This window comes from Zalophus californianus, chromosome 15 (assembly GCF_009762305.2).
Source record: "Zalophus californianus isolate mZalCal1 chromosome 15, mZalCal1.pri.v2, whole genome shotgun sequence".
Lineage (NCBI taxonomy): Eukaryota > Metazoa > Chordata > Mammalia > Carnivora > Otariidae > Zalophus > Zalophus californianus.
Window position 1 is genome coordinate 47,750,337 of NC_045609.1, and position 17,550 is coordinate 47,767,886.

Here is a 17,550-nt window from a genome sequence, read left to right on the forward strand (position 1 = left end):
CCAGAGACACATGAAAAACACGGAGCACTGTCGTCTGACACAAAGCCATCAGTCACTCGGTAAACATCAGGCAGCCTGATCCTTTGCCATGCTCAGGTTAGGAGGAGCCTTACGATGTACCTGCCCTAAGTGCCTTCTGAGAGACTGGTATGGAATTCTGCAAGCCTTAGCAATCAGGATGGCATCTGCAGAGGGACAGCCTCATGGCAGCCGGGCAGACAGGGCCCAAGGTGTTCCCAGAGGTCAGTGAAATCCTGCTGCTCTTTACCCAGCAGAACCTCGTCCCTTCTCTCCTGGGAGATAATTCCTGGCTTTCAAAAAAGGCCTGGCTCGACCTCCCTCTAGCCCCTCACCCCGGGGTATCCTCCCACACTGGCCCAGGAGAAAGCCTGGGTCCCGGGGCTGAGCCCTCCGCCATCCCACCCCACTTCTGAATTTTCATTCTCCTTTAACTGGGTTTCTTTCTTTTTTAATCCAGTTGGCTTTTAATTGCACATATCAGCAACCATTGAATAATGATTTTATCTATATTCTAAATTTAGGGCAGTTAAATGCAAAGCAAAATGCAGACACTTTCTTGTGTCTTAATTGAATGAAGGTCACAGCTATAACAACATTTAATTGAGCTATTTTTCATTATCATATTTTAATGACTTTGCACTGACAGTTCGCCTGCTTCTGAGGAAAGAGCATGATGGAGTCGTTTATTTCCCTATTTAGTTATTGTTTGACAACATCAGCTTCGATTAAGCCCCTGCTTTATAGAACATTAATCATATTTGAATGAGCAAGGGGTATAAATGTAAACACATCTCCCTTCCCGCCACCGAAGCCTGCGTCCCCACACAGAGGCTCGCTGAACAAATTCTACACAGCCATTGTCTGTTTGCATAATAGCCAACAACAGCCTGACCAACAATTCCCAGCCTTAATTGTTACCACCCCTATCTCACCCTTGCACCTTTCAGGGAGAAGTTATGATCTTCCACTCTGAATGCTCAATAATTGTGTCATTTATCTCAATTTGCAGTTCAGTCTTTAGGCCGCTATTGGCAAACTGGCATTAAAAAAAGAAGGGATAGACAACATCCTGGCCAAAGGAGATTTTCATTTCCAAATAATAATCAGTTTAATTTGCCCACATATGACCAATGATTCATGTTCAGATTTAATAATCAGGATCACATAATCTGATTATAGGGGAAATAATTTGTTTACAACCCCCAATTTACTGCTCAGAATTCCATTATCTCTCTTCAGCCATTGGTTTTTAAGAGATACTAACATGACCCAGGGGAACCGAAAGCAAACTATTATATTTCCTACAATTAGATCTTTGCATAGTCTTAACCCCAAGCCCCTACATAAAAAAGAACAGAAACAGCATGGAGGAAACCCCATAAATAAAATGAATATATAATTGTGCTCAAAGAATAGCTCTCCCGGAGAGGCGGCGCTGCGAATCCATTCCTCCTGCACTCGGGCACATCTGCCGGGCTCAACGGGTTTGTGCACTTAAACGTAATCACCGTGTGGCTTCTAAAAAGAAATCCTGCTTAGAGACGGTCACCGCGGGCCATGCTCGGCTCAGAGGCAGCCCTCTCGCTGCTGCCTTTTAAAGATTTTTAAATTGCACAAGTTCTTCGGATCCACTTCGCTGAAAGAGTCCGCGTCCAGGGGAAAAGTTGGACATGATGCAATTTCTGGAAAGCAGGTCCTACCCTGTTCCCATCTGAAAACATAGTTCTCTGCAATTGAGCGGCCTTACCCCAGAGCGGTCAGAGCTGCTTTGAGAATAGCATCTCAGCTCTTTTTTTTTTTTTCCAAAGCAAGGAAATGGATGTGCATTGATGTAATTTAGTACCTTAGAGACGCGGACAAATTAGTGTAGAACATTATCACTAGTTAATTATGAATGACCGATTAATCAACCTAATCTAATATTCCACATTATGTTGATGTTATTAAAGTGCATCATGAAAATGACAGATAGTCTTCATTTGCTTTCTTTGGCCAAATGTGCACTCTGCAGTCATGATGTCAAAAAAAAAGTTTGCCAGTTTTAATATTAGAGAGTTAAATAATTAAAAAGAAGGTTTACCTGCACTCTGGCTTCTGTGAGGTTTATTTTCATGGCTAACTCTTCTCTGGTGAAGACATCGGGGTAGTGTGTTTGGGCAAAAACTGCCTCAAGAGCTTCCAGCTAGTAAAAGGAAAAAATATTTACTGGTGAGAGGCTGTGGCAAGGTGAGAGAAAGCAGACGCATATTTCAAATTTGCAAGGAGCAGTGAGGAAGTAGTTGCACAGATCAAGTAGGGGAGGAAGAGGGAGAAGAAAGCTCTTTGAAAAGATCCCACAGAATTAAAATTTTTACCACGGATGACTTAGGAGCTAAGACTCACTAACGACATTGGTGCTTCCCCAAGAAATAAGAATAAGAAGAGAAGCACAAATATTTATATGCTTTTCCATTTAAATAGATTCATAGGAATCAAAGTCTCCAAGGGTGGTCTTATGAGTCAGAGCAATCCACACAGCCTTCCCCATAGGACACAGGAGAACAGGAACAACTTGCAGAAGCCCTCAGAAGGGAGTGTCAGGCCCCCAGAAACTCCCAAGAGGTATTTGGGCCACCTTCCTGACAGCCCCAGTTTGCGCAGATCTAAGGGGAAGAACCCAGGTCCAGGAAACACAGTATGAGGGTCCACCTGTAGCCCTTCCATTTATGGACGGAAATATCTTCTACAAATCAGTCAGTTTCTTGGGCCCCAGTCTTCCCATCTATCTGCTGGGATTAAGAATGTCCTACCTGCATTTCTCAACATTCAGATGACATTGCTGATGTGGAAATGTTCCCCCAAACTACCAACCTAGGGCAAATGTGAGCCATCACTATTGTCCCTTTATTTCCTGTCTGGGATCAGAAGATCCAAGTCATCTGCTCTCTCCCCAAACAGATTTCTTGACACATAAAGCACTCAAGAAAACAGAAAGATCCAGTTTCCATAGTTGGCTTTATTTTAAAAGACAAAGAAGAGCTGCTCAAACTCTGAAATTTTGGGAGGCAGGAAGTCGCTGACTCTCAGAAAGGGAGCGCTGTCATTACCTGCTGAAGAGTAAACGTCGTCCGGTTCCGGCGCTGTTTTCTGCGCAGAAACCCATCATCGAAATCTCCTGGAGAGTGGTTGCCAAAAGGTGCAGTGCCTACTGGGAGCAAACTGAATCAGCCTGACCAGAGGGCCTCCCTGTCCTCACACCGACCTTGGACACACATGCTCATTCGGACGCACCTCCAGGCAGAGTCCTGTCTGTCCCAGAGCATCTTTCTCTGCTGCTCTCATTGGGGCCCCTTCTCTTCCATTCTCTCATGCTCTCTCTCTCCTCCAATAACCTTTGACTTTAGGCCCCAACTACGCTTATTTCATCGGGCAGGTGGTGACCTTCTCCCCCAAGAAGACCAAATCCGCTTTTCTTGTGAAATTCTGGACTCTGTGCGAGGAAGAATCACTGGCTTGCGGCAGAGCCTTCACTTGCCCTTTGGTTTCCAGCTGCCCCTGCATCCAATGTGCCTTGAACTCATCCCCTACCTCGGATTCTTTCATAGAAGCCTCCACAGCTCCTGTCTGCTCACCTGCTAGTTTACTTTCCCTTGTTTCTGTAAACAACAAGGCTGGCTGACCGGCTGGGGGTTGGGGAGGAAAAAAAACACCAAGCACTTTCACTGCCCATTTCTCCTAGAACTTCAGGATACAAGGAGGTAAGAAGTTTATAAATGAATATTAATTACTGTTGGTCACAGCTCATCAGCACCATAGTGGATCTGTTATATAGATGTCAATTAACAAGAGGTCTGCACCAATAGCCAGCGTCCCGAATTCCAAGAGACCTAGGCAGGGCCACTCTCCAAGGGCATCCCACCCTCTGGCCAGGCTCATAAAGGACCCACTGCTCTCACTTCCCTGAAAAGAAAGGCGTCCTTTCCACCACCCTCCCCAGCAGCCTCCAAAGCTCGTATAAAGCCAGAACAGAATTTGGCCCCAAACGTGCATTCAGATCATTTTCCAAATATGCACCATTACTCCACAGTCTACAATGGCTTCTTAGAAAAACAAATGAGCAAGTTCCCATTAGCCAGTGAATGCTGTACCTGCCATGGGCTCTGGTCTCAGAAGCACTGCATGTTTGGCATTAGGAGCTGGCAAGCCACACAGGCAACCTCCCTCAGAAAGACGTCAGTCCCAAAGAAGCAGCGTCCTCTGGCCTTTTTAAAATTCTATCTACTAACGGGGGTCCCGTCTACTTATTATTCTGCTCTCCAGTGCCCCATCCTTTGCCACAATACCCCAGTCTCTCCTGAAGCTTCCCCTCCAGCTTCTTGTCCAAATTGCACTCTTCCTCAAAACCCTAGTTACAAAGATTTCTCTCCAGCTCATTGGCAACTTCAAAGGGACAGCCTCAAAGCAGCCTTATTTCCATTATTTTGCAGGAAACCAAATTGTCTCCCTTTGATTGGCAAGGATGGAATGCAGACTCTGAGATGTTCCAAACATTATCTGCCTCAGCCTTCTAACTTATACCTGCTGGTCCGAAATTCTTCTATAACGTGTGCACATAATATCTGTAAGTGAAACACTGTGTGCCTAGTTGAATCCTAAAAAAGACCAATGGCCCATCGAATTAATAAGAACAAATAGAAAAGAGGAAAACATGAGAAGAGGCTTTTTACTTAAAAATAAGTAGAAATGTTGATAATATGAAAATGTTAAACCCTGCCGATAATTAAACAAAACAATGAACTACTATTTTCACCATTTTGACAAAAAAAAAAAAAATAAGGTGCATAATGAATGATACCCAGTACAGTTAAGAGTGTAATAAAATGTGCATTTTCATTAACCATTTGTAGGAGCATTAATTGGTGCAGCCTTATTAGAGGGTAATTTGAAAATATTCATCAAAGATTTAAGTGCACACATACATATTTAATCTATGAATTAGGTAAAGTATGCTGAAATAGGAAAAGAAGAACATTCCTGGCAACATGGTACTAGGAAAAAAAAAAAAAAACAAACTGGGAACAACCAAAGTTCCCACCAGTACAACATATAATGGAATATTACACAGCTGTTTAAAAGAAATCAGTAAATCTGTATATATTGACATGGAATAATCCCCAAAACATGTTACAAAGTAAAAAAAAAGCATTGTCCCAAAGGATGTGGAAGTATGATCTCAGCATAAAAAAGGCATAACATATAGAAAGAAAAAGTGTGTTTTTCTTGAAGGAATCACAAGAAACCAACAATAGGGAGTATCTTTAGAAAAAAAGGTGGAGAGGAAGGAGGATTTCACTTTTCAATGTGTAGTTTTCTGTTCTATTTGAATTTCCTAAGCAGGTATATGTAGTACTTTTTAATTCAATATTAGTAAAATTATCTGAGAAGTGAGATGATGAACCATGCTTTGCTCTCTTCTTTATGCCTCTCTAGATTAATAAGGAATAAAAATTAAAAAGCTCCTAAGCTGAGGGAGATGTCATATTCCAAAGGTCTGTTCTCAACCCTGCAATGCACAGCAGATCACCTCCTCCCCAGCAACACTGAACTGACAAAAAAACACCCCTTTCTGCAAAACTAGCTCAGAAACACATCTGCAGAGGGATAACAAGGTTCTTAAAGACACATCTCCTTTTCTTCTGGTCTTAGCACTCAGAATCAGCATTGAGGTGGGATGTGCCTGGGGTGTGGGAAGGAAAGGTGTGAAGCCAACAGTTCAGTGCACTGGGGCCATGATCGGCCAGGCCAGGACTCACCCTAAGTGACTTCTGCAACCCACCCTGTAGACAGGGCTTTTCCCCTAAGTTATCCAAGCAGCCCACCACCTGCTAAATACCACATCTTGGCCTTCCCCTCTTTAACCTGAGGAGTGGGCTGTGCCATACCCATCAGTCCAAACCCCAGGTTCAGAAGTGCAGAGAAGTTATGTCCTCCACACATGCAAAGGTCCCCCCAGGCCTGGGGTACAGTGTCAGGGGATGCACCTCATAAAACAGGGCAGCACGGGTCCTTGGAGATTACAGGAGGTGAAATGCAGACAAGTGTCTGGTCTTCCCTTCTTAGGAACGCTGACTGAGCTAGCAGAGCTTAAACACGGATCCTTAGCCTCCTTTAGAAAATTCTACTGAACTCTTAAAAGCATCCACGGTTAAGACAAAAACAAACTTTCTGAAATCCCTGGGCATGTTGGCCATCGGAGGCTCAGTTACTGCTCCAGGTAACTGGAGACAAGGTGGACAAGGTCCTCTGATGTCTCAGGCCCCTCAGTGCCTCACTGCCTCTGCCCTCCCCCATGCCTCCCTCCATTTCCTGGCCTCTAAAATTCTCTCACCCCACAAATAAATCAAGGGAGTAGGTTGTCAAAGCCAAATCCTGGTATTCCTCCCAGTTATAAAAGTTCTAATATTGCACGACTGAGACTCCTACTCTGAGGAAGATGCTGTTACAAGTCCAGAAGGTATGGCTTTGCATTTGTCTAATGCCCACCCACGGGGTCCCCCCAGGCCCTGTGTGGGGGCACCAGAGAGCCAAGCTGTCTCCTTCTCACAAACCTACTCCCACCTAACAATCCAGTGCAGAGGCCACATGAGGGATCCTGAGGCAAAATGTCTTCTAAGGCCTGGAGACCCTCAAACTCAAACCCTGGCCATGGGGCTGCCTCTGGGAGTAGGGAGTGGTTGGTGTCTGGGCTCAAGAAACCCAGTGAGTCACAGGAGAGGAGCCAGGCCAGGGCACTTGGGGTGGTGGTGAGCTGGGCCACCTAGTTCCAGAGGGCAGCAGTGGCCCAGAACAGATGTTAAAGCTTCCCTGAGCAGGACGGCCCTGCCCTCCAAGGGAGAGCAGCCTAAGCCATGGGTCGTGCATGGCTCAGGGTCGGTGTCAGGACCATGAGGGCCATCTCCTTACTCCACCTTAGTTTTTCGGGATGTTTGCAAAACACCGTGAAAGATTGATGCGGCCCCCAGGGCTGGGGAGACCGATTAGAGGCGTGACACCAGCATCTGTGCTGGGAGGAACCGGCGGGTCCCTGCTGTGCGAATAGCCCCGGGCCAAGCGGCCCAGGCGGGGAGGGAGGTGGGAGGCAGGTGGCGACAGGGCGGAAGGCTGGAGTGAGATGTAGGGAGGAGGCCAGGGGCACCCGTACCCACCTCCCAGCGGCTGCAACCCTCGTGGAGCGGGAACCCACCCAGCCACCCACCCGCCACACTGCCGCCCCGGAGCTTTCTGGCCAGCTCTGGGCCGTTCAGAATGGTCCCAGGCGTGGCGCTTACTCACCCTCTAGCTGTGGCGGGCAGTGGAAATAAAACATCGCCGACGGCCGGATCAGCTGGACGGTGGGGCCTGGGGAGGGTGACCGCTAGACAGATAAGGAGCGCGTAGCTCCGGCCTGGCTGCAAAGCAAACAGCGATAGAGTCTACGTCTCCCTCTGCCCGCGCCCCGGACTGGCCTTAGTGCGCACTGGGCCCCCTCCTCCCGGAAACCACCACCCTCCCAATGCCCTAAGCCCACTGTGGGAACTGGAGGCGACACGGCAGCTCCGTCTTAAGCCCGGTCCCCGTGGGACAGCCCTTCGTTTCGGGTCCACCTCCCGGACAGCGATGCCCCTACCTCGGCCCCAAGACCAAACCCGGGCAATCTGGCTCCCGGCTCTCTGGGGTCCCCGCCGCAAGCCCGGCCACCCCAGCCACCGCAGCCGGGTCCAGGGAGCGCGCCAGGCCATCTCCGCGAGCTGCAGTCCGGACCGGGAAGGCAGCCGAGCCCCAAGGCCGGGCGCGCGGGGCCGGGTGAGTGGGTCGGGAGCCGCGCGTACCTCGGCGGTCTGCGGACGAGGAAGGCCAGAGCGTGACCGCCTCCGGTCCGCACGCCGGGCTCGGCTGGAAGCGGGCGGGGCTCGGCGCGCCTGGCGCCCGCAGAACCAGAAAGTGACTCGGGAAGTGGCCAGATGTCTTGCTGTCTGTCTACAGCGCGCGCCGCCGCTCAGCACTCGCCTTTATAATCTCACGCATAATTGGCCTTAATCTGATTATTTCCAGCGCTGTCTACAGCGAGTAACTTGGATAGGTCTATTGGGCCTTACAAATGGCCCACGTGGTGTAAAAAAAAAAAAAATCCATCATTTCTCAGCAAACATTAGAAATGTTTTTCTTCCTTTAAAAGAGGATAGAAACAACCACCACTACCACCCCCCTCAAAGGCATTATTTTCTGAACACTCCACCCACACCCACCCCTCTTCCCATCTGACTCAAACCTTCTTTCTCCGTAAAAGCTTGGATTTGGGCTCGCCCTTGTCAGAGGCCTGGAGACTCCCGGGCTGCAAATTGACAAAGCGCTGTTAATTGTAGCCGCCGGATGGGTTTTTGGGGGGGACTCTTTGCACACGGCTTCCCTTTCCAAGCGACCGTACAAAAGGAAAGTTTGATTTTGTTCTCAGCAAGGGGTCCCTGAATTTATGTTCGCTTCTCGATGCAAATGATATGCGGTGGGACCCTTCGCAATTACTTTTAAAATGCATCCGAGGCAGACACTCAGCAGAGAGAGACCGCCCTTCCCTCTGCCTGGGTGAAAATTAAACTCTAAAGTACCGGGCTGAAATTTTCAAGTCAGGGGCGCGGGATTGGATCAAATCACATAAACTGCAAAAAAAGCAAGTCTAATGGCGCATAATTGGTTCTGTAATAGCATTACACCAGGATAATAGCCCGTTACGGCCCCCTGCACTATTAAGTGCTTCCCTGGCGGAAAGCCTTTATGATATTAAAGGGGGAATATAATGATATTTTGGTTATTAAATGCGTGTAATTAATTTATGCACCACTGAAAATAAAGTTGGTATTATGACCCACTCAAGATGCATCAGAAGATGCAAGTCAGACAACTGTTGATAAGTTCTGGTGTCTGTGTTCCGTCTAGACTGCTGATTTTATTTTGGGACGATGGCTTCTTGGACAGACTGCATAAATTGAATATTTTATAAACATTCTAATGCTGCGTTCAGGAGCCCTGGCGAGGCGGTGGGTCGGGTCCCTGAACAGCCTGGGATCCAGCCTTGATCTTAAAGACACAGCGTGTTGGAAACAAAAGGCCTGGCGGGCCCACACGTGGACATGCGCCTCAGGCGAGGCTTGTCGAGCTGAAGGGCAGAGTGCCGGGGACCTGGGCTGCCGGTGGACAACCCTCTGAAAACCAATGGGAGGAAGACGCAGCACCGCTCCAGCGAAGACAAGTTAGGACCCAGGGCACTTCAGCTGCCCTCCTGGGCTCAGGCAGCCCCGGAGTGAGGAGTTGGCCGCGCCACACGGAAGAAACCGCTGGAAACTCTGGCTCAGTTCAGGACGGAGAGAGTCTGCGGCACCAGCTCCGCCAGGGTCACCGACTCCGCCAGTCCAGGTGGCCGGCCGCGGGGAACACGCCTGCAGGGCTGGTAGGCGGGTGCGGTAGCAGGAGGGGCTGGCCGGGCAGCAGAGAGCGCCCTTTCCACTTCATCCAGAGACGGCTGGAGCCCCAAGAGCAGACCTTGTGTCAACCCAGGTCAAGAGGCTCAGCGCGCTATCTGTGTCCCTCCCTGTGTCGCTCAGAGGACCCCTGCCCTCTGGAGCCCTATCAAAGAGCCCGAGGCTACCCTTGAGTTTCCCAGTCTGCCAAAAGCCCCCTCGGGTTCCCATCTGCCCTAGGCGGCAGCTCCCCGCCTGCGCACCCTGTGCTCTCCAAGAGCTGGGTGCCTGTCAAGCGAATTGAGGAAGGTATCCGGAGGGCTTGGACAAGATGTTCCAATCGCACCGGGGTAACGGCGCGGGAACCAGGCGCCCGGCGCTGCATTGGCCCCAAAAGCCAACGAGTCCAAGCCCCAGTCTCAGCTCTCCATCCCTCATATCCGCCGAAGCAGATTCCCATCAAGGCCCAGAGATGTCCCGGACACTGGGCAGGCTTATCCTGAGTCTGCGAGCAGCTCACTCCCCGCGCCTCCGGGCCTGTCAGAACCCTGGACAGCGGCACTGGACCGTCCAGGGCTGCGGAGGGAAAAGATGCCGGTCCCGAAGGCCCCTCTGGGGCTCTGTGAGGCGCAGCAGTGGGACCCCCCTGCCGGATCCCAGGCTTTGGGGGACTGACCCCAATCCTATCCCGATTCAAACCTGCGGAAGTTAACTTGGGACGCGTGCTCCGCGCTCAGAGAAGGAACCAAACTCTCGGCGCCGCAGCCCCACGCGCTGCTCCTGCCCCGCGGCTCCAGCCGGGAAGCGGCCCGCCGCAGGTCGCCGCCTGACCCTAGCCTTCCCAGCGTCCCCGACGCGAGCCTGGCCGTCTCCCTAGAGGGAAAACTAGCCAGGTTCCGGAAAACACCCACCTCGCGCGGGACTCGTAGTCAGCTCGGACACTCCGCCTCGCCTCGCGCAACGTCCCTCTCTCTCCCTGAGCCGCGAGACCGACTCCTTTCTGTTGGCAAAACAGCGAATAAACAAACAGCGAAGTAACGTAGAAACGAAAGCCTACTGCAAACTTTGATGACGCGACCCCCCTTTTTCTTCCGATTGTCTCTGACACTCGACCTCCAAAGGTGACTAATATCTATTCGCTATGGTCCCCCTTCCCCACCAAAAAGGGCGTTCGAAACGAAAAGGTTATTTTTCCTTAATTCTTGTGCGGTAAAATGTATTTTTCAATTAACCAAATTCACCGATCTGTCCCGCTTGGACACTCTGATAATTTACAACCTAAAAGTGTACTTTCTTTATCTAAAGACCAAGGTGACTGCTTTTAATTTTCTCTAACCTCTTTACACTTGATGTTCACCAGACTCATAATGTTAATTGGCTTCATATACGGATCATCAGTTTAATGAAGAAATAAATCCTGTGTTGCTTTATGTTTTAACAGTGATTGCTTTAATGAGGAATGTGACGTGTTCCAAAATCAAAGCTGCAGGAGACATTAGATGGGCTTCTATTAGGACGGAAATGCTTATTTAAAGTTAAACCACGGGTCATATTTCAACAGATTCTTACACGGCTGGCCCTCCCCACCCCCACCTTCCAGCCCCTGGAAGGAGACAATTCTGTGGTTGGTCCTCAACGCTCCTTCTTCTCCCTATTTAATTCACAGCAGCCGCAGAGTCTCCCTTCCCTCTGAGTCATTTTCTGGTTACTAAATAGGCGAACTACTTTACCTCTTGTCCAGCAGAGCAGAGAGAAGCCAGAATAGGGTGGATTGTTCAACTTTCAAGGTTGTTCACCTTTTTAAAAATAAAACAAAGTGGGAAGAGAGTGTCACACACTCCCTAAGATGTGTGTGCAGATGTGGCTTCCTCCCTTCTCAGCGCATCTCTACCACTGAAAATTCAAACCTCCACTCTTAAAGGCAGACAGCTCCTGTTTAGGCTGAGTGGGCCCCTGAAAATGTCTGCAGGCGATGTGCTAGGCTCCTGCTTGGGTGATGGAAATTTTACATCTTTACATCAATTAATAGCAGAGTAAATCTACTTTCTCTAATGGGTGTTTGATTTTTCTGATTTTAAGCTTGTTCTGTGAAGGGAAAACCGTCATCTCAAAAACACTGAGAGCAGCAATAAAATGCTGGAAACTAGAGCATCTATACCTGAAAGTCCTAAATTGTCTTTCAGTTGAATTATGAGTTATTTTAAATTGATTCCTGAAAAGAATCCCAAATCCTTAGAAAATGTAGAAATTTGAGACTCCAGGTTGATGTCTCAACCATTATTCATTTCTTACCGTTTGCTCTGTTTTGGGGAAACTGGAGAAACATTTCAAGATACCACTGTCAACATCTTTTGAGCCTGGATATATGAACATATGTTGGATTTGACATCTTAGTTGTGCTCAAAAGAGATTTTTTTCCCAACCTTCCTTTTAAAACTTTGTTTAGCAGAAACAATTTCAGTAAACGTGGTTTAAAACCATAACAATATTTCCATTTTCAGCGAGGAAAAAAACCACACTGAATTCCTAATTATGTGTTTTAGAAGGGACTGGGTGATTTGTAATGTTGTTTTGTTATTAAATTTTTTTTAAAGCCTCCCTGGTGTAATTCCCAGTGGTCACACAGCTCTCCCAAGGCAGAAGGTGAAGCATACGCATGCTCAGTACGGACACCACATATTCTATAATTGTCAGCTAATCTATTGTCATTTTGTAGTTTTGGAAACTGCCAAGAACACTTGAGTTAGCTAAACATGATCGGATATGTGAAAAAAAAAAAAACCCAGCAGCTAATTGAAATTCCAGATGAACAGGGAACTATGAACAGAAACAATATATATACAACAAGGGATAGATATGCATTTTATTATCTTGGAAATTTCCTATCATTCATTAGTTCTACTGTCATGTAAAAGTAATAGCAGCTACTAAAATGCAAGCCAACTTCCAATAGCTTCATCTGCAATAGCCACAGGACCAAGTGTATTCCCATGTGGTTCCCATTGAGTCTTGGGGCTCAGCTCAAAGCTGCCTAATCCTCCCAAGATAACAAAGCATGCACCTGGCACCTGACAGCCCCACCACTTACAGAATCCCTGCAGAGTCTGTGCATACTAGCTTCATAAACAGGATACACTTGAGAAGGCCACTCATTCTTTCAGAAACTCCTTGACTTCCTCTGAGAAAGGAGTTTGAAAATGCCTATATCAAGTGCTGGTGAGGGGATTCAAAACAGTGCTAGATGATGTTCAGGACAGTGAAACTATCCTGACTGATACTACAGCGGTGGGTACATGCCATTACACTTTTGTCAAACCCATAGAATGGACAACACCAACAATGAACCCTAATACAAACTATGGGTTCTGGACGATTATGACGTGTCAACGCACAGCTCTGGCGAGGGGTGTTGATAACGGGGAGGCTGTGCACGTGTAGGGGCAAGGAGTACATGGGAACTCTCTATACTTCTGCTCAGTTTTGCTGTGCATTGAAAACTGCTCAAAAAATAAAGTCTATTTTTTTAAATAAAGGGAAATAAGATAGTGCTGAAAACAATGCCCAGCACATAGCAACCACTCAGTAAACACCAGCTATGATGGTTCTATCATTATTGTTACCGCCCTACCACTACTAATAGTCCACTCGGGGACATATGCCTGGGCAGGTGCTACCTGGTCCTGCTACTTATAGATGGCACATGCCTTTTATGGCTGTCTCCAGGATGAGCCCACTTTGGGCCAAAGAAGCACCACCCTGGGGAGAGCTTCTCTGCGGCTCCTCATCCTTCCTATCTGCCAGTCTGCCACGCTTGCCTCCTTATATTTTTTCCTTCTTCATGCTTCGTTGTCAGGTTTGTTGAGTTGCACTCTGTACACAGCTATTTGACTAGAAAACCTAAGCCAAGGGCCTTGAATCTGGAACAAAGGTATTTTATTTGGCCAACAGAAATTTTTTTAAAAATTCAAATGGATTGCCCTTAGACTGAGCATGTCAACCCTGCTTAGCCACAAACCCCACTATTCCACACAACTTTCCTCTATGTCATTTTTTGCATTTGTATGACCCACCTGGTTCCTGCAGGCATCTGACTTTTCTACCATTCACATAAATTCTGCATGAGTCTATCGTAATTTTCAGACTGATAACGACTTCTTGTCAAGTGTTAGGATGGGAGGGTAGACAAAGTCCATAGTCTCTGGAGATTCAGTCCAATTCAACAAACCTATATCTAGCATTTACTCTGTGCTAGGCGCAGAGGACACAGACCTGAGGTTTTCGCCTTGGGAGCCAGGCTCCAGAGATTCTGGCTAGGAAAAGAGATGAGATAGCAAGGAGAAAGGAATCTGGCACTATCTGGTACCACAGGAAAAGCCACTGGATTCACTGGGCCTTCTTTCCACTGCCCTAGAAAGCTTTCTGGAAAGGCAGCTCTCAGAATACAGCCTACCCCAAACTGGGGGAGGAGCTCCACACTCATGTATCCTCATGCAGCTTGAGATGGAGAAATGCCCTCCTTCCCCAAAGCCCACAGTCTCCCCTCTGTCCTCTGGGGGACCAGAAGTCTTGACAAGGCTCAGCATCAGCCTCCTACCCCCTGCTTCCCAGTTCCAGCTGCAGTGAGAACCTTGGGGGACTAGATCACACATCAGTCTGGGATTTGTCCTACAGGTGCACCTACAGTTTCAATTTCTAAGAACCCAACATCCAGGACTACTGTGATGGATCTCCTGGAGTCACTGGCTTGGAGCAAAATCATTTAATAGACATTTGGTTGGTAAGCCTAACTGACTATTATTAAAAATGTAATAATGAATTGCAAACAAGAAAATGAAACCAATCCAAGGAAATCTCAAATAAGATCCAGCCAAAAATAGAAGAATGATCTCAGTCTCCAAGTCTACATTATCCACCAATAAACCTAGGAAAAATAACTTTCAAGGTCAGCTCTTTGGTGCAAAACAATTCTCCGTAAGAATGAAATAACAGAGCTGTAGAAGGTGAAGAGTGGGAGCAGAGAGAGAACAACATGCAGTTAGCAACCAGCAGAAACATGACTGGAAGCCACCCTCCCAGCCCAAGCCCAGCGCTGGTCACTACACTCTCTTTAATAAGACAGGCTTCTCTTGAAACAAAATACACAGTCGATCGCCCATGCTAGGTGCTCAGGAAATGTGCAGAATTTAATTGAAATGACTATTGAAGAAATGAAGTAAGTTTGCTACATGAATGATTAGTAAACACAATGAAAGCTTTCCAATTTCTAATAGACTTGAATTATGTAAACATTTCCAGTGGGAGGGAAGTGGGTTTTCGATCAGGTGGACTGGGGGTCAAAGCTGGCTTCTTCCTAAGCCCCCCTTTCCTCGTCTACAAAGTGGGATTGACAATGCCAACCCTGCAGGTCGTTACCTGTCCCAGCCATCAGTAGCTTCTCCTCGGCCTTCCACCCCCTGAGACAAAGTAAGTACTTCATAACTGTGACTTCTCTGTGATACCCTTGTAAACCGGGATTTGTCGGACTCTCCCTCTCCCTTTCAACCAGCCCACTCCTGTCCACGATCAGAACCCATCCCTCCAGGATGCTGACCCCCATCCGCAACCTGCCCACCCCACTGTTCTACTTGTACTGTCTGGTTCTCTCTTTGTGACTTGGTTTGCCATCATCTTGCCTAGCACGTCCAGGCCACGTGTGTGCATGCCCGTGTACTTCTCTGCACACACCAGTGAGGCACTCACTGCCTCCCTTTTCTCTTGCCAGCCTCAGCTTCATCCAATAGCAGGCTCTCAAAGTATACTTAAATCCCAACATAAATATTTATTGAATGAAATTGACCGATGTCTGAGCAAGGCTGGTGCCGGCAGTTTCCACCTCTCAGCCTCGGGGCCAAGTAGCCCCCAGTGGCCCGAAGGCCAGCCAAGAAAGGGGCAAAGCTCAGCACCACGCACTGAGACACACTAGGAGCCTTCACTGTTTACCTGTCTAGTCATTCATTTCTTCATTCATTCCACAAATAACCATGGAGCATGAGCTTTGTGCCAAGTAGCTTTCAGGAAATGCACCTGTAAACAAGACCCCTAAGACCTAGGAGATTAGTGTGTCAGGAAAGCCTCTCATAAGCATTGTAGCAGAGCTTACCAAAACCAGGTCTCCAGAGACAGGCTGCACCCCTGGAGAGGACCCCAGCTGTCCATGACTGCCCCCACAGCCCCCCAGCAGCTTGGCCCAGGAAGTCCCAGCCAGAAGGAATGAGCTCCAGCAGCTGCAGAAGGGCAGCTGAAGCAGGGATGGACAGGTCTCACCTTTGCTGGGAAGGTGGAGGTCCCCAGCACAGCACCCCCCCAGGTGTTCATCCTGTAGCTCAAACCTTCCTGTTCTCCTTCACATTCCTTCAACAGATGCTCACTGAGAACCATGTTTGTGCCAGTCTGATGCTAGGGGCAAGAGAAGAGATGTCTTTTCTTTCACTGTTCTTAAAACCTTTTAATATAATATATGTGTGTGTTGTTGTTTTGTTTTGTATTTGCTACTATTGTCTCCCCAAGTAGATGCCATGAAGGTAGAGAGCAGGCCAGTGTGGGCTCATCGTGATATCCTCAGCACTTAGCCCAATGGCAGGCACCTAGCAGACATGCAGTAAAGATCTGTTGGGTGCATAAATGAATAAGGCAAGAGCTGTGGGCTCAAGTCTAGAGGGCATAGACATGAACAGACATTTGGCGATCAATGCCTTTCCCCGCAGTGCAGTCTTATGTCCTTCGATGCTCTCTGGGACAAGTCGGGGCATAAATAAGTACATGAATCAAGAGCCAATCAATCGTCTCTTCTCTCTCAAATCTCTTACCAAACGATGCTGCAAACCTCTCAGCAGTCACAGCGGCCACATCCAAGGTGGTCATAAGTGACTCATGGTTTGCAGAGCAAGGCGGACACACTGTCCCGTCTTGCAGGAAAGGCTACAACCCTATGAAAGCATTCTCCTATGCTATGTTGCCAAACTTCATTCACACGCCCTTCTAGAGCCTTCTGCCTCCCCATTGCACAGCCTGAAGTAGTAGAATGGATATGGCATTCCGTGTCCAAAATTCCTGTTGCTACTTTCCAACTCTCGAGTCATCTGACCTTTTTGAACATCGGTGTCCCCATCTGCAAAAGAGAAAAGACTCCTCCCATCGCAGAAGTCATTTATGAAGTGGTAAAGTGCTCCGTGGCTGTGGTGGTGGCAGCACACGTGGGCTCCCTTTCATAAAGCTAAAGGGGGATGGGCAGGGGAGTGAGTCACAGCCCACCCTTCCTGCACTTCTGTCAAGATCCCAGCATGCCTGCCTTGCTCTGGTATTCCCATTCCCTCCCTCTCCCTCCTACCTCTGCCCCCTCCTGCTAAACTCCGCCCTGTCCAAGGGATGCCTACCTCCTTCCCTCTCCGCAGTAAAGAGTGGCTGGGGGGCTGGGGGGGAGATGGCGGTGGAGAATGGGTTTAGGGGAGGGGAACCCTCATGTCATACTTGATGCAGAGGTTGCCATCTGGCTATCACTGTAAGAGTTTTTCTGTTTGACCAGAACTGACATTGGCTTTATTTTATATTACACTTTATATTATTTAAAATGTGAAAACAACTGTATGGAACCCAACTGGCCAAGGTCCAGACGCTGCCCCCTTTGTAGCATCTCACCCCTTCACACAAGGATGATTTCTGTCTGACCCCTGAAGGCATCTGAATTTACAGCCCTTGGATAGATTTTTTTTAAATAGTGGGCTTATGGCTGACTTGTCTTTTATTGGGCACTTCAGAAAAAGTTTTCTAAAGGAAAAACTCAATCCATCAATAAATTAAATGTTAAAATGTTTTTTTAAATAGCACATAAGACAATAAACTAAAACCATCAATGATCTCACAACCTAAAGATAACCATTATTAACATGTTATTCTATAGCTTATGATATTTTACATGAATTTCTTGTATGCATACTTTTTAAAGAAAAAAAATGGCATCATACCATTACCTGGTTTTTTATTTTCTTATTCACTTAGCAATCTGTTGTGAATATCTTTCCAT

The 17,550-nt window shown here is 47.7% G+C and overlaps 1 protein-coding gene across 1 annotated transcript in view; it reads right to left on the bottom strand.

Moving 5' to 3' along the window:
• The window catches only part of DRGX (dorsal root ganglia homeobox), a 29,403-nt gene extending 22,037 nt beyond the window's left edge, over window positions 1-7,366 (bottom strand). Inside the window, exons 1-3 of the mRNA XM_027586475.1 lie at window positions 7,333-7,366; window positions 3,108-3,205; window positions 2,102-2,203 (exon numbers count right to left, since the gene is read on the bottom strand). Coding sequence (XP_027442276.1) covers window positions 2,102-2,203; window positions 3,108-3,205; window positions 7,333-7,366 — 234 coding nt within the window. The remainder of the gene's footprint in view (window positions 1-2,101; window positions 2,204-3,107; window positions 3,206-7,332) is intronic.
• Window positions 7,367-17,550: the final 10,184 nt, after the last annotated feature.